Here is a 20,608-nt window from a genome sequence, read left to right on the forward strand (position 1 = left end):
ACTGACGTGGTGGAAGATGAAACAACTTCTTTAAGAGAAGATTCCTACTTCTAAACACTGAATAACTATTATTCCAATAATACCAAAACTTGATTTGTAACTAAGTATTTTGATGAATTCTTATGCTTTTCAACTAGATGTAACTTATTAGAGTTAGAAGACCAACAAACAGTAAGGTACGTCAACAGACTGAAATTTATAATTAAAGATAGAACTCCTTTAATTTCGATATAAATAATAGATGAAGCGTATAATATAGTATTAAAGGCTGAAATATTGTTGACTCAACCTCCAATTGCTACCTGGCAATTCTCTACTCTGGTAACGTGACTTATTCTTAACAAAGAGAAGCAAGTTGTAATTGTTGGGTCCAGCCCATACGTGGGCTTGGACAATTAGACATTTGGAGCCCAAATCAAATTATTAATTAAAAGATAAAATAGTTGAGGGCGGAAAACAAGAGGAAAGGTTCGGTGTAGTGGGATCAGCGAATATGCAATAGCGTGCGACATTGCAGAGAGAGAGAGGAGAGAGAAAGATTAGAATATTGAGTTTTCTGCTTGATAATTAGTAGCCAAACGTTGTCAGTTTTGACCCAAATTTTATATGGAGAATCCTTGCAGCAAACTCTACAATCATAATGGTGTTGATATATAGTTTACCCTCTCTAAGGTACTTTCCTGCTATACCCACTTTGTGAGACCTAGAATTCTCTTACAAGAAGATCTATATGTGATGATGATATACTATTCTTGAGTCAAGATCTATATTATTGATGTTATTGTAATCCTCTAGTTATTCTAGAGAAGATTTACTATAAACCTATTATCATTACTATTGATAGTGGAAGTTTGAGGTGGACTATGGTCCCGTGGTTTTTCCCACATTGGGTTTTCTACGTTAAAAGATTTGGTCTCACTGTGTGATTGATTTATTGCTCTATTGTTTATGCTGTGCTGATTGATATTAACATTTTGATATCAAGTTAGTATTTTGATGAGGAACTTATTTTGATATACAAAGAGGGAAAAGAATTATTCTGCTTTAACAGGTTTTTCCCAACAAGTGGTATAAGAGCAACATGTTATTTGGTGCTAATTTTTCTTGTGTGATTGAAATGGAGTAGTCAAATGATATGATTAAATTGAACTCATCAAATTATTCTACTTGGAGGCGTATAATGAAAGATTTACTCTATTGCAAAGATTTATATAAGCCCATCAAGGTTAAAGATAAACCTTCTACTATGGACGATGAAGAATATGAAGTTCAATGTAGAAAAGCTATTGTCTATATTAGAAGATGGATAGATATAAACTTGCATAAACATATTTCTGATAAAACCAGAACTGATGTTGTTTGGCAAAAGTTAGAAAATCTCTTTGCGAAAAAAACAGTGGGAAATAGATTTTTTCTCCTCAGAAGACTTATAAATTTGAAGTATAAAGATGGTGGTAATATTGTTAGACACATAAGCCTATTTTAGAGTCTTGCAAACAAGTTGGTTGTTATGAAAATAAATATAGATGATGAGATGTAAGGATTATTACTTCTTAGCTCTTTACTAGAAAGTTGGGAAACGTATATGGTGACAATTTATAACTCCACGCTAGAGGGAACTCTAGCTATAGATATGGTTAAAGACAGTTTGGTAATTAAAGATGCCAGAAGGAAAGAACTGGGTGAATCTTCTTCTAGGGCATTTGTTACTAAAAAACAAGAAAGACGTGGAAGAAGTCATAGTAGAAATCCACATAGTTATAGAGGAAGATCAAAGTCTATAAGAGATATTAAATGTTTCTACTGTAACAGACCAGGTCATATGAAGAAAAAGTGTAGGTTTTGGAAGCGAGAATAGAATGAAATGAAGAAAAATGAGAAAGAGATCAATACAGTTGCTGCTGAAGGTAATATCACTATTGTTTATGATGACGGTTGTGTCAGTCTTGTAGTTTAAGACAGTAACTAGGTATTTGACTCTGGTGCTTCATTTTATGTTACTTCTCATGATGATTTCTTTAGATCTTACATTGCTGGTGATTTTGGTAATGTCAGAATGGAAAATAGTGGTACATCTAAGATTGTGGGTATTTGAGATATTTACTTGGAGATCAGTATTAGGAGCAAATTGATACTCAAAGATATAAGGCATATTTCAGATATTCGTCTTAACTTGATATCTACAAGCAAACTTGATGATGAAGGCTTTGCACATTATTTTGATGAAAGCAAATGAAAACTCACTAAAGGTTATCTAATTGTGGCAAGAGGAAATAAGCTTAACTCTTTTTATATCATGAAAGCTAAGCTACACAAAGGAGAGATTAATGCAATTCAAAAAGGTGAAAGTATAAATCTTTGGCACAAGAGGCTTGGTCATATCAGTGAGAAGGGACTTCAAAATCTTGTTAGAAAACAATTCTTACCAGAGTTATAAGGTACATCTCTTAAATCTTGTGATCATTACTTAGTTGGAAAAATACATAGAGTTGCATTTCATATATATCCATCATCTAGAAGATCAGATGTTATTGATTTAGTTCATACTGATGTCTGTACTATGCAAACTAGAACTCTTGGAGGTGATCTTTATTTTATTACTTTTACTTATGAACATTCTAGAAAAGTGTGGGCTTTTACTTTGAAATCTAAAGCCTAGGTACTCGATGTTTTCAAGGAGTTTCATTTCAGTGTTGAAAAAAAAACTAATAGAAAATTAAACTGTGTTCGATCAGATAATGGTGGTGAGTACATGGGTCTTTTTGAGAATTATTGTAGGTTTCATGGTATCAGGCTTGAGAAAACAGTTCCTAAAACTCCTCAGCAGAATGGTGTGGCAGAAAGGATGAACAAAACTATTGAAGAAAGGATTAAGTGTATGTTTTCTCACGCCAAGTTACCGAAGTCATTTTGGGGGAAGCTATGAGAATTATAATTGACTTGATAAATCTTTCTCCATCAGTTCCTCTGAAAGGTGATGTTCCAAAGAGAGTATGGAAAGGAAAAGATATATCTTATAATCATTTGAGAGTCTTTGGGCATAAAGCATTTGTTCATATTCCCAAAGATGAGAAGTCCAAGCTTGATAATAAGATAAAAGCATGTATCTTATTGGGATATGGTCATGAAGAGTTTGGGTACAGATTATGGGATCCAATGAACAAGAAGATTATTAGAAGTAGAGATGTTATGTTTCTCGAAGACCAATTGTTTAGTGATGGTGATGATGTTGAGAAGCCAGAAACCTCTATTTATATTCCTTGGAGTTTGAGTCCAATTCTTTCACCTGTAGTTCATGATGATCATGGGAGAGATGAATAAGAAGATCATGGTGAGAATGGAAGTGATGATACTCTTATAGTTGATGATGTTGAACCAACTGAACAAGCACCTCCACCGCTAGTTGAGATTCTATTGAGGAGATCCACAAGAGAGCGATAACCATCTACCAGATATCCTCCACATGAGTATGTTATGCTTACTGACGGGGGAGAGCCAGAAACTTATCAAGAAGCTATTCTACATGAGCATAAGAATAAGTAGATTAAAGCAATGCAAAAAGAGATGATATCTTTGCATGAGAACCACAACTATGACTTGGTAAAGTTGCTTAAAAAGAAGAAAGCTATCAAGAATAAGTGGATTTACAAATTGAAGACTGAAAATAATAGTTCACAATAAAGATACAAGGCACGATTAGTTGTGAAAGGATTCAGTCAGAAGAAATGTATTGATTTTGAAGAAATATTTTCTCTAGTTGTTCTTAGTTTAGCTGCCCACTTGAATTTAGAAGTTGAGCAACTTGATGTGAAAACAACATTTCTTCATGGTGACTTAGAAGAAGAAATTTACATGGAGCAACCAAATGGTTTCAAAATCAAGGGACAAGAAAATCTGGTGTGTAAGCTTAAGAAAAGCTTATATGGACTCAAACATGTACCTAGACAATAGTACAAGAAGTTTGATTCCTTTATAAGGAGCTAAGGGTATGATAGAACCACATCTGATCATTGTGTGTTTATGAAGAAATTTTCATATGATGATTTTATTATTCTACTATTATATGTTGATGATATGCTGATTGTTGGTCATGATGCTGGTAAAATTAAAAAACTTAAAAGAGAGCTAAGTAAGTCTTTTGCCATGAAAGACTTGGGATTGGTGAAACAAATACTTGGCATGAAGATTCTTCGTGATATGAAGAAAAGGAAGATTTGGCTATCTTAAGAAACTTACATTGAAAAGGTTCTTGAAAGATTCAATATGAGTAAAGCCAAAGCAGTTTGTTCTCCACTTGCAGGTCATTTCAAGCTTAGTTCGAAACAATGTCTTACAAGTGAGAAAGAAAAGAAGAAATGTCCAAAGTGCCTTACTTATCTACAGTAGGCAGTTTGATGTATGCTATGGTTTGTACTAGGCCAGATATAGCTCATGCAGTTGAAGTTGTCAGTCAATTTCTCTCTAATCCTAGAAAGGAACATTGGGCAGCAGTGAAATGGATATTAAGATATCTAAGAGGTACTTCCAGGTTATGTTTATATTTTGACAATGATGAACCTATGTTAGAAGACTACACAGATATAGACATGGCAGATGATACTAATTCCAAGAAGTCTACTTCGGGGTTCTTGATGACATTTGCAGGGGGAGCAGTCTCTTGGCAATCAAGTTACAACATTATGTTGCTCTATCAACCATAGAAGCAGAATACATAGCAATTACTGAAGCCTGCAAGGAAGCTTTATTGATGAAAAAGTTTCTATAGAAATTGGGCTTAAAACAGGAAGGATATAATATTTACTGTGACAGTCAGAGTGCTATTCACCTCTCCAAGAATTCAACATATCATTCTAGATCCAAGCATATTGATATGAGATATCATTGGATTCGTGATGTACTTGAGTTGAAAGAATTATAGTTGGAAAAGGTACATACCAATGAGAATAGTTCAGATTCGTGATGTGCCCTTGTAAGGTTGGCTACCACTCCCGATGACTAGTTGTGTTAGATTTAGAACTTCAAGACCTATAAGTTTGGTATCAAAGAGTGGAGTACTCATATAGGACATCCTTAGTATCTCAAATCTAAGGACTAAATACACCACTAGGATGAAGGAATCGTTATTTGATAATAAGGCATCATCAACTATCCAGCATTCCATGAGTGGATCAATCAGTGAACTCATTCTACAATGAGCACCTGCATTGTATCTTTAGTATTCTCACATGAGCAACTATGAGACCATCCGCCTCCATTATATGGATGGGTATATAGTACACTAATCTATCTGGTTATCTCGATGTCCCTCTTAAGTAACTTATAACCAAGATTATTTAGGGTTTATGTTTAATAGTAAATCGGTCTCATTATCGTGATCTTATCATGATCCGATTTTTATTACACAGATCTATGGGCATCACAATATATATATATATATATATATATATATATATATATATATATATATATATATATACAACAAGTAATATAAAGTGAAAAAATATCATAATAATAATAAGCAAAAATAGTGCGTATCATGTCACGTATGGCATCACTCATGTGATTGGTTTACAGGGCACCTATGACTAGTAGTGGATCGGTTCTCCGAGATGGTTCATTTCATACCATGTCGAAAGACTTCAAATGCAATACATATTGCTAGGCTATCCTTTCAAGAAGTCGTGCGCTTACATGTGGTACCAAATCAATCACTTCTAATAGAGATTATAAATTTCTATCTCACTTGTGGCTGACCTTGTGAAAAAGATTTGATGTAAGTTTAAAGTTTAGTAGCGCAACTCACCTACAAACTGATAGTTAGATGAAGGTAACTAACAAAACTCTAGGAAACTTGATTCGTTACATTTGTGGTGACAAACTAAGATAATGAGATTTCACGCTCGCATAAGCTTAATTTGCCTATAACAACATAATTCATAGTTCTATCAGAGCATCACCATTCTTTGTCATTTACAAGAAAGTGTCGAAGCATGCTTTAGATTTAGTTCTATTGGGAAACTACGTAGAGCATCACATGCATAACATAAAAATAAAAATTAGTTTCTCAAAAGAATTATATCAAATCATCGTACAACAATTGGGAGCATAAAACTAGTGAAATCGAAAATTGCATAGGATATGTAAGACGTTCTTACCTAGGAGAGATTGTATATCTTATAATCTATAGATCCTAGTCCATGGATGAAGGAGCTCTCACAAACACGTCTTCAGTAGTAATCTACAAATGGATTAAGTGGTGACACACCTCCTCTCATGGCACGTTCTTTCCTTGCCTTCGCGCACCACCATGCAGTAGCAAAACAAGAAGGGGCCGACTCTTTTTACTGTCCTCACACCCAAGCAAAGGCTAATGGCAAGGTAAGAAAGGAGAGGAGATGATAAGAGGTGGGTAGCCAAATGAATCTTGTCTATGACTCTTTGGTCCCTCTCCTATTTATAGAGAGCCCTCTCAATTTAACCTTAATGAATCATACTATATTGGGTATTGGATCTTCATCGAATTACCCTAGCATATTAGACATTAGATTTCTATCTAAGTATCCACTCTAAGCTCTTATTGGGTTTCACTCAATGGATACATTAAAACAGGAGCTTATTGAATATCACATATTCAATCCTCTATTCATCGCATCATCTACCATATATGTATGACCTTCTAGCTCCAATACTGTGCTGATCGTGAGTTTCACCTATCAAAACTCTTTATAACTCAGTGAATTATTATCCTCACAATAATTCACTCAACTCATCGATCATGGACGTACTAGACCACTATGCTATAGTCTCGAAACAATATAGGGAGATCTAATTCATTGGACATTTCTGTTGTTTTAATTATCATGTTTTTATAGTCCCTCATCTATCTAATATCCTAAAAATCGTATACCGGGCTTAGCGCTGTCAGGCTCATACAAAATCTATCCGAGTCTTACCATAATTAGATTCTTCCAAAGAACTCATCTCTCAACTCGAATCTCACGCTTATAAGATTCATCATGATATGATCAACCCTAGCCAAAGATTTGCTTAAGTGAGAGCACATGAGATATTCCTCTCATGATATCAAGAATGGATGATCCTCTATTGATACCCAATTTTCCTCGTAAGGTTGGCTACCACTCTCGATGACTGACTATGCTAGATTTGGAACTTCTAAATCTATAAGTCTGGTATCAAAAAGTAGAATACTCATAGGCATCTTTGGTATCTCAAGTCTAAGGATGAGACACATAATTGGGACCACAGAATTATTATCTGACGATGAGGTATCATTAACCAACTAGCATTCTGTAAGCGGATCATTCAATGAACTCATTCTCCAATGAGTACCTACACTATATCGCTAGTGTTGGTGTAAACAACTTCAAGCCGTGGCCTCGGGGCCGTCGCGACTTAGTTCGGGTCCAAATGATAAGGGATCTCCTTGGGACGTTTCCTGAGACTACTGAGGCGGTCGATTGCGTTGGTCCGATCGGGACGGGGTCATTGTTTCCACTAGGAGAGGACCCCCCACCTGCGCCTTTAATGAACGACCTCCGCCTTCGCACCTGCACAAAGGTCGGGTCGGGGAGCTCGACCCGACCCCTCTGACGATCAAGTTAGTGGATAGTCGTAGGGGGTTTCTTTAGCTAAATTCTGTGTGTTCTCATCCTCTTCTCTCCCCTCGGAGCGCGAGGGTTTTTATAGTGAGAATTACCGTTGCTTGATGTGCTGGCCCGCAGGGAGCAAGACCGTCCTTCTGGTAGCGTCCGACGTTGCCGTTGGCATGACGTGAGGGATCGAACCTGAACAGGGCGTTAATGCGCCTTGTTCAGCGTTCCGGTCCATGTTGACCGGGTGCCTCATCAAGTCAACAGAGGCGTGATGCGTCATCTGGTGCAGCTGATATCACGTGAGTCTTATCGCAATTATTACCCTCATCATATTCCCCCCCGGAAGGAAGCTATGCGTCAGTTGATGTAATGGGAGTCCGATGCATGGCTTCGGCTTTGAGAAACTGTCCCTACCGAGCGTTTGCCGGTCCGTTGCCACGGGTGCGGGGATCGTGGAGTTTACTAATTAAGGAGGGTTGCAGCGGTGACCCTGGGGTAGTGTGCGGCCGAGGAGCGCAACTCAGTCAATCAGGCCGAGCAAAGGCTGCGGTCACGTAACCAAGGGGCATGACTTAGGCGGGCGGGCCGCGCAAAGGCGGTGGTCTCGGGCAGCATGGAGCCGAGGAGCACGACTCAAGCGGGCAGGCCACGTAGAGGTGGTGGTCTCGGGCAGCATGGAGCCGAGGAGCACGGCGAGGCGGGCAGGCCCCGCAGGCGTGGTCTCGGGCGACACGCAGCCGAGGAGCACGACACAGGCGGGCTGGCTGCGCAAGCGTGGTCTCGGGCAACATGCAACCGAGGAGCACGGCACAAGCGTGGTCTCGGGCAACACGCAGCCGAGGAGCACGGCGCAGGCGAGCTGGCCGCGTAGGCATGGTCTCGAGCAACATGCAGCCGAGGAGCACAGTGCAGGTGGGCTGGTCACGCAGGCGTGGTCTCGGGCAACATGTAGCCGAGGAGCACGGCGCAAGCGGGCAGGCCGCATAGGCATGGTCTCGGGCAACATACAGCCGAGGAGCACGGCGCAGGCGGGCTGGCCACGCAGGTGTGGTCTTGGGCAACATGCAGCCGAGGAGCACGGCGTAGGTGGGCAGGCCGCGCAAGCGTGGTCTCGGGCAACATGCAGCAGAGGAGCACGACGCAGGCGGGCTAGCCGCGCAGGCGTGGACTCGGGCAGTCTGCAGCCGAGGAGCGACTTGGTTTTGATCAGCAATCCATTGCTTAGTGACGCGTGGGCGCAGGAGGCCAGGTCACTTCCTAGGGAAGCCCAAGGGACCGTCACTTTCGGGAGTCGCTGGTTTTCGAGGCCGATAAGATCAGCGCTTCAGCATTCGCACCGCGTGCCGGTTGGCTGCCACGTCAGGCCATATTTATGGCGAAGTGACGTTCGGTCTGCCTGATGCAACATGCTTCAGGAGAGGAAGGGTTGCCGTTTTGGTGGGATTTGACCTATAAATAGCGTGCAGTTGGCTTCCTGCACGTCCTGTTACTTGCATTCGCCTAGTTGCTCTTTCGGACTATGTTGCTCCGTCCAAATCGGCTATCCTGATGTTCCTTCCTAAGGTCGGTGAGGATGGCTTCCCCGTCTTCCTTGCCCCTGTCTTCTTCACCATCCACCTCCGATAATGCCAGAGAGAAAATATTACCGTCGAGCCCCAACTCGTCGTCCGACGAAAAAGCGGCTAGGGCTCTTGAAGCCTTAATGTGGCCGCACGACCTCGACTCTACCGTGAGTGAGTCGTCTCTTCGTTACCTCTGGGGCCGTTATGGTATCCCGGAGGAGTTTGTTCTTACTGCCCCCGAGCTGGGGCAGCGGGCGTACGACCCTATCCCAAAGGGTTTTGCCCTGACTTTGGATGCCTTCAAGGCCGGGCTACGCCTCCCATTGCATCTCGTCATCACCTCTTGCATTTCGTGGTGGCGTATTTCCTCGTCACAGATGGCACCGAACTCCTAGCGCTATCCGGTGGCGTTCCTAGGGGAGTGCCACTACGCCAACATTACCCTGACCCGGTCCCTCTTTCTCTCCTATTTTCGCCTTTCCAAGGGGTCGGGGGGCTACTATTTGTCCGCCCGAGTGGGCTTCCGGGTTAGCGGGACCCCTTCCAGTAATAAGGGATGGAAGGGGCGTTTTTTTTTTGTCTGTCGTTCGGAGGACTGGGGCTTCGAGCTCCGGTGGGCGGCATGCGTGATTGACAACACCGCTCCGTCCCTAAAAGATGATGAGCGCAGGGACCTTCGACGGCTCAAGGAGATTCCCCCAGCCTCCCGGGTTATCCGGGAGATGACCGAGGGGTGGCTGGTCGAGGTGGGTCTTAGCCCGGTGCCTCGAGGTATGCCCATAGTGGGTAATGATAGGGTTTTCCTAAGGATCATTTTTGGTGTTTTGACCAATGTTGGTGTTTTCGTGTAGAGATGGTGAACCTCGTCGCTGTGCACGGGGGGCGCTCTTTGTCGGTCATGTCGTCGCGTCAAACGGCCGAGCCCAAGGTCGGCACAAAAGAAGCGCCAGTAGAACTCGAGGTCAGCAGGCCTCGAAAGAAATCAAAGATCGCCGATCAGAAGGGGGATATGCCTCCACCTCGGGCTCGGGAGGTCATTGTTGAACCAGGTCGCCGTGATCGGCGACGGGGCCCTGGTCGGGGAGAAGCTGGCCCAAGCAACGAGGTGGCAGGGAAGGTGCCTCGGGAACCCTCCATCTGCGATCTGTGTCGCCTCCCTGCGGGAGCGCGGGATGAGCCTTATCAAGATCGGGTGATGGGCGGACTCTCGAAGGGCCAACCCTTCAACCTGCTGGTCGCTCGATGGGCGGGCCTGACCCGTGGGACCCGGGTGTGGGCTGATGGGGAGGCCGCGGCCTTCTTTGCATAAGGCGGGCTTAATCCTGACATGGCTCGGGATCTTTACACCATACCCTTAGACGTTTTGTTGGGCAAGTCTGCTAAGTCGGCTACATCTTGCTATCGACTTCCTTGCTCGAACGATACTTGTCCTGACTCCTTCTCTTTGCAAAGCCATCACTATACCACGGTGTTGATAGACCGTGTCCGTGACGTAGGCTGAGCTCTCGACGTTCTGAGCGACCACAACGCCGAGCTGCGTCGGCAAATTAAGGAGGTCCGTGCAGGGGTGGCCCTGGAGGCGGTTGCTGCGACCGAGCAGCGAGCTTTCGATCTTGAGGCGGAGGTGTCATGCCTCTCCTCTATCTCGGAGGCGGCCAAGCAGCGCGCCTTGGAGCTGGAAGCAGAGTCGGCGCGCCTCACATCAGAGGCGAAGGCGGCCAAGGACCAGAATAATGAGCTCCAGTCACTCCTGAGGGTGACTCGAACCGAGGCTTGTCTGACTCGGGATGAAGCGGCGAGCCTTGCTCGAAAGCTGGAGGAGGCTCGTGCTAAGGTGAAGAGGGCTTTCCGACGCCCTAGCCGCTGAGATGAGTCAGCGGCCGGAGAAAGACAGGAAGCTGATCGAGGACTACAAAGAGTCCTCGGGCTTTCAGCTCGGTTTGATCCGGTTACCTATGAATATGGGTACCAGATTGCCCTGGCTCGTTTCAAGGAGCGCCACCCCAACCTGGAGGTTGAGGAAAACCCCTTCGCCTCCTGCCCCGAAGACCTGAGCATCGACATGCCAAACGAGGTCCCTTTTGATGACAGTCCCTTTTGATGACATTGTAATAACCTAGGGGTTTAGTCTGGTGCTGTAAAGCTTCCACAAGCTGTCTCGTCCTGTAATCAGTTTTTTTATTTTAATAAAACTTTCGTTTCGAACTTCTTGCCTACTTCATCTCTCCTTCATACGAAGAATTTCTTGAGATTTTGCATGTTCCACGTCCTCGACAAAGGGTGGCCCTGCATGGTTGCAAGTCGATACGTGCCGACCCGGACGATGTCGATAACCCGATAAGGTCCTTCCCAGTTGGGGGCGAGCTTGCCGCGCGCTCGGGTCGGGTCGCTGACCTCGGTCTTGCGTAGGACCAGGTCACCTAATTTAATGGGTCGAGGCCGTATCTGTTGGGAAATCATTGGGGGGCGACATCATATGCGCAGCGGAAGAACAAGAAAACAAAATCCTCGATTCCCAAAAAGATGTTCGTCGTCGTGCGAAGATTGGTGCGCAAAAAATCCGCAAAACACAAAACTGCGTATAGAGATTGTGTTACCTAGGGAGATCGTATATCCCTGTTTCCTTGCAGATCCTTAGGAGAGGGTGAAGGAGGTCAAGCGTCCTCCTCTCTAGCGGTGATCCACACAACAGGGTTACGACGACGCTCCTCAAGACTCCAGGCCTGCTCTGAGGTGGAGAGGAAGAGGAGAATAGGAAAGGCAAGCAAAGACTCTAGCCTATGAGGCTATGAATCCCTCCTATTTATAGAGATCCCGTGTCAAACCCTAATGGGTCCTTCCCTAGTGGGTATTGGATCTGCATCCAATAAGACAAGGGCTCCGTCGGATATCTCATATCCGAACCTCCACTCATCGCAATGCCTACCATATGTGTGTGACCCTCTAGGCCCAATATCGAGCTGGCCGTGAGTCATACCTGTCAGAACTCCTTCTAACTCAGTGAATTATTATCTCTGTAATAATTCACTCGACTCATCGACTACGGACGTACTAGGCCACTACGCCGTAGTCCCCAGACGATACAGGGGAATCCAATCCATTGGACCTGTCTGTCCTCAGTTACCATGTACCTATAGTCCCTCATCCATCCAATATCCCAGAGACCGTATATCGAGCATGGTGCTGTCAGACCCATACGGTTTCTTCTCGAGTCTCGCTCTAATCGGATTCTCCCGGAGAACTCTTTCTCTCTCAACCCGAATGACCCTGGCCAGGGATTTGTCTGAGCAAGAACACATAGGATATTCCTCTCATGACGCCGAGAGTGGATGATCCTCTATTGACACTCAATAGCCCTCGTAAGGTCGACTACCACTCCTAATGACCAGCTGTACTAGATCTGGGGACAGCCAAACCTATAAGTCTGGTATCAAAGAGTGGAGCACTCATACAGGACATCCTTGGTGTCTCAAGTCTAAGGACCAGATACACCACTAGGACTACGGAATCGCTGTCTGACAATAAGGCATCATCAACCATCCAGCATTCCGTAAGCGGATCAATCAGTGAACTCATTCTCCAATGAGCACCTGTACTGTATCCCTAGTGTCCCTACACGAGCAGCTATGAGACTAGCTGCATCCATCATATGGACGGGTATACAGCACACCAGTCTATCCGGTTATCACGATGTCCTTCTCGAGTAACCTATGACCGGGATTATTTAGGATATGTGTTTAAAGGTGAATCGATCTCATTATCGTGATCTCATCACGATCCGATTCCCATTGCACAAATCCAAGGACATCACAATATATATGCATTTATGCAATAGTTATAAAGTGATATATGCCAAAATATAATAAGCAAAAAGATTCTGTATCAAGTCACACGTGTCATCACTCACGTGATTGGCTTGCTGGGCACCTATGACTAGCAGTATCTTGCAGTTATAGATTTTGGCGACGGCTCACTTGTAGGAGAGGTCTCTCAAGTGCACGTCAGCACGCCGCTCTTTGAGCAGGTCGAGGTCGGCTTGTATTCCTTGGGCCGAAGTCATTTCATTGTAGTTTTCTGTCCGAGGGGTAGAGAAAACCACTTCGAGGGGGTAGGACGGCCTCGATCCCATATGAGAGGCTATAAGGGGATTCCCCAATTGCGGTTTTGGGGGTGGTCCGTAGGGACCATAGGATACTTGGGAGCTCGTCCACCCAAGCAGATCGGGCCACAGACACTCTCCTCCTAAGTCTATCCAGAATAGATCGGTTGGTCATCTCGGCCAACCCGTTCGTCTGGGGGTGGGCCACCGAGCTGAACCTCAGCTGAATCCCATAGTTCATGCAGAATTCTCGGAACCTTGTGCTGGAGAACTGGGATCCGTTGTCTGTGATGATGGTTCTGGGCAAGCCGAGCCGAATCACGATGTTTTTCTAGACAAACTTCTCCACTTGTCGTTCCGTGATTGTTGCTAGTGGCTCGGCCTCGGGCCACTTGGTGAAGTAGTCTACTCCCACGATGATATACTTTTGTTGCCCCGAGGCCGATGGGAAAGGGCTGAGGAGGTCCAATCCCCATTGCGCGAATGGCCACGCACAATCAATGGGTGCGAGTGGAACTGCAGGTTGCCAGGGCATTCGGGCATGCCTCTGGCACGGGTTGCACCGCTTTACGTAAGTTCTTGCGTCTTGGGACATGGTGGGCCAATAGTATCCTTGGCAGAGGACTTTGTAAGCTAAAGTCCGTCCAGCGATATGCTCCCCGCAAATCCCCTCATGGACCTTGGCTAGGACCGTCTGAGCCTCTTCAGGCCCGAGGCACCGCAGTAGAGGATGCGAGAAGGACCGCTTGTAGAGTCGTCCATTCACCTCGGAGTACCATGCCTGCGTTCGGCGGATGCGTCGAGCCGTAGCCTCGTCGGCGGGAAGAATCCCGTCGTGCTTGAAGTGCAGCATCTCCTGCACCCATGTGGTACGAGCGCCGGTTGAAGACACAGCCAAGACCGAGATGGCGCGAAAGGGGAGCTCTTCAATCTCAGATTGGGCTTTGGAGTCCGACCTTGAGGCCAGTTTAGCCAGCTCGTCGGCTCGCTCATTCTGACTCCTTGACACCCTAGATATTGTAAAGTGAGAGAAATTGGAGGCTAGGCTTTTTACCTCCGCCAGGTACTTCGCCATGGTTGGTTCCCTGGCCTCGTATCCGCCGTCAAGTTGCTCGGCTACTAGCTGCAAGTCGGTGAGGCCACGAACGACATTCACTTGCATCTCGAGGGCTAGCCTGAGTCCTGCCAAGAGTGCCTCATATTCGGCTTCGTTGTTGGTTGCACGGAACCCGAAGCGGAGGGAGCGTTCGAACGAACGTCCGTCGAGGGCCGATAATACCAGTCCCGTGCCCGCGCTGCTTGAAGTGGCCGAGCCATCCACGTGCAAGATCCATGGTTCCTCGGACTGCTCGGAACCCTCGTCATCGGTCTAAGCAAGTTTCACGACAAAGTCAGCTACAGATTGGGCTTTGACGGCGGTCCTTGGTACGTAACGTATGTCGAACTCCCCGAGCTCTATCGACCACTTGAGGAGCCAACCTGCAATGTCAAATTTAGATAAAACTTGCCTGAGCGGTTGGTCTGTGATTACCTCAATCGGGTGGGCTTGGAAGTAGGGGTGCAGCTTCCGAGCTGCTAGCACGAGCGCCAGAACCAGTCTCTCTATCGGCGGGTACCGCCCCTCTGGCCCATTTAGGATGTGGTTGATGTAGTAGACCGGCAGTTGCTCGCCGGAGACTTCTTTGATCAAGACAGAGCTGACCGCGTGCCGGGAGGCAGCTAGGTAGATACCGAGTTTTCCCCCAAAAGAGACCGAGGCAAGGCGGGGAAGGTTGGCCAAGTGTCGTTTGACTTGCCCAAAAGCTTCTTCACACTGTGTCGTCCATTGGAAGTTCTTCGGGTTCTTCAGTGCCCTGAAGAAGGGGAGGCAACGATCACCAGATCGGGATAGAAACCGGGATAAGGCAGCGAGCCTTCCATTCAGTTGCTGCAAGTCCTTGATTGTCCGGGGGGCTTGCATATCGATGATCACCTGGATCTTTTCCGGGTTGACATCGATTCCTCTTTTGTGTATGATAAACCCGAGGAACTTCCCCGAGTTGACGCCAAAAATGCACTTTGCCGGGTTGAGTCACAGACCATACCTCCGCAACGTGGCGAATGTTTTGGCCAAGTCGGTTAGGTGATCTGTGGTCGCACGGTTCTTCACGATCATGTCGTCAACATAGACCTCGATGTTTCGCCCGATCTGCTGGGCGAACATCTTGTTCACGGCTCTCTAATAGGTAGCACCTGTGTTCTTCAGCCCGAACAACATAACTTTGTAGAAATACACTCCCAGATCAGTGAGGAAGGCCGTGTGCTCTTGGTCTTCGGGCGCCATTATGATCTGGTTATAGCTGGAGAAGGCATCCATGAATGACAGGCGGGCATGCCCGGCGGTTGCGTCGACCAGTTGGTCGATCCTCGGAAGGTGATAGCAGTCCTTTGGACATGCACGATGTAGACTGGTGTAGTCAACACACATCCTCCAGCTCCCATTAGATTTCTTCACCAGGACTACATTAGACAGCCATCGCTGGTACTTGACTTCCTCTATGAAGCCGGCAACCAAGAGTCACTCCACCTCTTCGCGGATGACCTGTTGTCTATCTGGGGCTTGGCATCGTGGTTTTTGCTTCACTGGCCGAGCATCGGGTGATATGTTCAGGTGATGTTGGGCGGTCTTTGGATCGATGCCCATCATGTCGGATGGCGACCAGGAAAAGACATCGACGTTCTCCTGCAAGAAGCTGACGAGCTGCTCCCGCTCTTGCTCAGGGAGTTCCGACCCGACTTTGATCATCCGGTCCAGCCAATCCTTCATCAACGGTATGTCATAGGTGGGCACCGTCGGCTCAGGATGTAAGGTCGGCCGCTTCATTTCCCTTGGGTCCTCCAGGGGTCGGTGGATCTTCGCCCTTTTGTGTAGCGAAATCGCTGTCAGGTAGCACTGTCTGGACTCACGAGGACTCCCCCAGACCTCCCCTGTCCCCGCATGGGTCGGGAACTTCACCGTCTGGTGGTAGATGGAGACTACGGCTCTGATCTTGTTGAGGGTGGGCCGACCGAGGATGGCATTGTATGCCGTAGGGAGATCCACCACTAAGAAGGTGGACATCACCGTCGTTGCTCTAGGCGGTGCTCCCAGAGTCAGGGGCAAGGTGATGGCTCCCAACAGTGAGATCGAGTCGCCGGTGAACCCAATGAGCGCCGAGCAGATAGGCTCCAAGGCCTCTTTGGCTAACCCAAGTTTCTGGAAAGCGTCAAGATATAGCACATCGATTGAGCTCCCGTGTCGATCATGATTCTCCTCACCTGGGCATTGGCGATTCAAGCCATTATCACGAGCGCGTCGTCATGCTCTGGTCGCTCTATGCCCTCGGGGGGGAACGCGACCTCGGGGTCGGGGAACATCGGCCCTAGCGGAGCGGGCGTATGTCTTCCTTCCGGACATACTGATCCTATCGGATGATGGGCTGCCCGTGATGACGTCGATGTGGCACTCAACGGGGCCCTCCGGATGGGGCGAGGGTTCCCTGTTCTATCGGATGTACCGACCGAGGTGTCCTCTACGGAGAGCTCCTCGATTTGCCGCTTCAGCTCGCGGCACTCCTCAGTATCGTGTCCGCTTTACCGGTGAAAGCGATAATACTTGGATTGGTTAGTGAGTTCCCGCGGGTTCTTCATCAGGACGGGGGGCCTGAGCAGCCCTTTTTCCCTTATTTGGAGAAATATCTCCGTTCGGGATGCGCCCAAAGGGGGTATCGGAGACCTCAATGCGGGCGGGTCAGGTCGGTCCAGTCTGCGCCTCGGCGTGGCAGACTGTTGTCCCCGAGCTGGCTCCAGCCTGACCCTCTTGTGCTCCTCCCACTTCCCGGCCATCCAGGCCTCGGCCGCGACGAACTGGTTCGCCCGTTGAAGCATCTCAGGTACCGCGGTGGGGGGTCGCTCCACGAGGGACCAGAAGAATCTGGAAGGCCGCATGCCTATCATAAACGCCTGCATCAACAGAGAGGGGTGAGCATCCGACAACCCCCGGATTTGTGCCACAAAACGATTTACAAAATGGGAGAGGGCTCGTCCTCCCTCTGGTTGAGCCTGAGGAGTAATGCAACAGACGGTTTCGGTCGGGCGTAGGCCAGGAAGTTAAGCTCGAAGTCCTTGACGAGCTGGTCGAAGGAGGCGATAGTCCCGGTCTTCAGGCCATTGTACCACGTGCGGGCTGGGCCCCTCAAGATAGTGGGAAATGCCTTGCACATCAAAGCATCAAAAGTTCCATACAATGCCATCTGGGCACGAAAAGCGGCTACGTGATCCGCTAGGTCGGTGGAGCCGTCGTAAGTGTCCAGGGAGGGGAGTTGGAAGTTCGGGGGGACTGTCTGATCATGTATCTCGGGTGTGAACGGAGGTCCCTGGTGTGCATCCTCCCCGGGCTCTCCCTTCGACCTACGAACCTCCTTCTGCACCTCGTCCAATCGCTGGCTGACGAAGCACAACTGGGCTTGAAGGGAGTCCGTAGAATCCGAAGATAGTGCCTCGGGTTCCGGGTGGCCTCTCGGGTTCGCCGTCACTCGATCCCCGAGTTGGGCCGATGGGACTCGAGGTGAAGCGGGGAGCTCCCGAGGTGGCGTGCGAGTTTGAACGGGTGGCTCCTGTTGCCGCAGTGGTTGGACGGCCGGCGGGTGCAGCGGACGAGAGACAAGTAGAATAATAGATTACACCATATTGGTCAGAGTTTGGACTTGATGGGTGAGGTCGTGAAAGGCCTCGGACGACACGGGCGACGGGTCGGCGGGGGCACCGTCGGGAGGCGACAAACCCGGGTCATTGAATATCCACCAATAGCGCTATGAGGTCATGGCGGGGTGTTCGTCACGATGATCTCCACGTGGGGGATGTTCCCCCGAAGCTCCGATCGGATGTAACCTCTCAGCCACGGGCTCGTCTGAGCCAATCGGGTGATCCCTCGACATCCGGGCCCTCCTTTTAGTGCAAAAAATATTGGTGTAAACAACTTCAAGTCGTGGCCTCGGGGCCATCGCGGCTTAGTTCGGGTCCGGATGATAGGGGATCTCCTTGGGACGTTTCCCGAGACTACTGAGGCGACCGATTGCGTTGGTCCGATCAGGATGGGGTCGCTGTTTCCATCGGGAGAGGACCCCCCCGCCTGCACCTTTAGTGGACGACCTCCGCCTTCGCACCTGCACAAAGATCAGGTCAGGGAGCTCAACCCGACCCCTCCGACGATCAAGTTAGTGGATAGTCGTAGGGGGTTTTTTTAGCTAAGTTCTGTGTGTTCTCCTCCTCTTCTCTCCCCTCGGAGCGCGAGAGTTTTTATAGTGAGAATTACCGTTGCCTGATGTGCTGGCCCGCAGGGAGTAGGACTGTACTTCTGGTAGCGTATGACGTTGCTGTTGGCGTGGCGTGAGGGATCGAACATGAACAGGGCATTAATGCGCCTTGGTAGGCGTTCCAGTCCACGTTGATCAGGTGTCTCATCAAGTCAACAGAGGCGTGATGCGTCATCTGGTGCAATTGATGTCACGTGAGTCTTATCGCAATTATTACCCTCATCACCTAGTATCCACACACAAGCAGCAATGAGACCAACTACCTCCATCATATAGATGAGTATATAGTATACTAATCTATCCGGTTATCTCAATGTCCCTCTCGAGTAACCTATAATTGAGAATATTTATGGTTTATGTTTATAGGTAAATTGATATTATTATCATGATCTTATTATGATCCAATTCTCATTACACAGATTCAAAGACATTATAATATATATTTATTACATAATATAAAGTAAAAAAATATAATAATAATAATAATAACAAAAAAGATTATACAACATGTCGCACGTCCTATCACTCATGTGATTAGCTTGCAGGGTACGTATGATTAGCGAGTTCACCCATAAGACTCATGGAATAAGTATAGAAACTAATAATATAACCAAGCAAGTACAATCAACCCAAGCTAAAGTGAAAAAGAAGTCGGAGCTACTAACTCTATACAAGAAAGCAACGGATAAGGACAAATTTTTCTGGAGTGGAGGGGATTAATATGGAACAAGCAAAAAAAAAAATTTCAAAGAGCTTAAAGTTATCGGTTATCATTTTTATTTATCTCATATTATTAATTTTTATATTTTATATTTTTTTAATAGTCCCACATTGAACTAGTATAAATAAATATCTCTTCTAAATCTATGAAATTATTAAAAAAAATATCTTTTGAAGTATTATAAATATTTTTTCCACCATAATGAGTTGATTTTTTTCGTTCTCCCTTATTAGGTTAATTTACTAGAATCTTTTCTATTAATAATGTATAAATTAAATTTCTAAAATTATAAAAATATATATAATATTAATATTAAGTTTCTATTCACTATATTGCACGGGTTAAACTAATGAAAAGTAAAAACAAAAATTGTTATAAAGTAATTTATTATTTATTATTTGTCCTTTTATAATTCTTCCTTCTTTCACTTTTCTAGTACCTCTCTTTTCTTTCTTCCTACTCTCTCTCTCTCTCTCTTTCTCTCTCTCTCTCTCTTTTGTTGTTTCCTCCCTCCTGTTCTACTCCTCCATTTCCAAATCATAAACGTGCTCCATTTTTCTAATATTTTGATCTTTAAATAATATAGAATCAATTTAATTCGGCCCATATTCTTTTCCAGTTAGATTGATCCGGTTGGTCCTATTTTGATAACTATTCATTTTATATATTGCAGTGGACGGATCCCAATTGGTTTGATCGAAGTTCGTTAAATTATTATTAATTTAATATAATTAAGTTGATGATATTATCATATGATGTGAAGAATCCAATGCGTGTGAGTACTTCTTTGGCTGGCTGTCTGTGCAGGAAACAGCCAAGATTGGATCCCTTCGATAATCGAGACATGTCTCGCTCTCGCCATAAATTTCTTATCTATCGCATGCTACAGTTTTAATATGGTACAGTAGAAGACGACGCCGACACCGAAGTGTCCATCAGAAGACGGCGACGACACCGAAGTCACACATGACGGCTGGCCCGCTGAAGTGGGATGTGCTAACTACTTGTTATCCTTCTATTTTTACGATTAATTATTTTTAATATTTAGATCTTTATATTTTTTAAAAATTATATTAAGATCTTTATATTTATGAAAATAAAACATTTAATCTTTTTCTTTCACATCATCGATTTTATTTATTTTAGAAAAAAATGATATTAAATGTTTCATTTGAGATCCCAATATAATTTTAAAATATATTATTAAGAAATAAGTAAAGCAAAAAAGATATGGTGTGATATGCATTAAATAATTTCTTTTCTAGTAATAATAATCTTAA

General features: G+C 45.8%; 1 protein-coding gene across 1 annotated transcript in view; it reads left to right on the forward strand.

The window, feature by feature from the left end:
* LOC135625315 (UDP-glycosyltransferase 83A1-like) overlaps positions 1–20,439 on the forward strand; it is a 23,077-nt gene extending 2,638 nt beyond the window's left edge. The window contains exon 2 of the mRNA XM_065129973.1: positions 20,136–20,439. Coding sequence (XP_064986045.1) covers positions 20,136–20,236 — 101 coding nt within the window. The 3' untranslated portion in view covers positions 20,237–20,439. The remainder of the gene's footprint in view (positions 1–20,135) is intronic.
* Positions 20,440–20,608: the final 169 nt, after the last annotated feature.

Source organism: Musa acuminata, chromosome BXJ1-3 (assembly GCF_036884655.1).
Source record: "Musa acuminata AAA Group cultivar baxijiao chromosome BXJ1-3, Cavendish_Baxijiao_AAA, whole genome shotgun sequence".
NCBI lineage: Eukaryota > Viridiplantae > Streptophyta > Magnoliopsida > Zingiberales > Musaceae > Musa > Musa acuminata.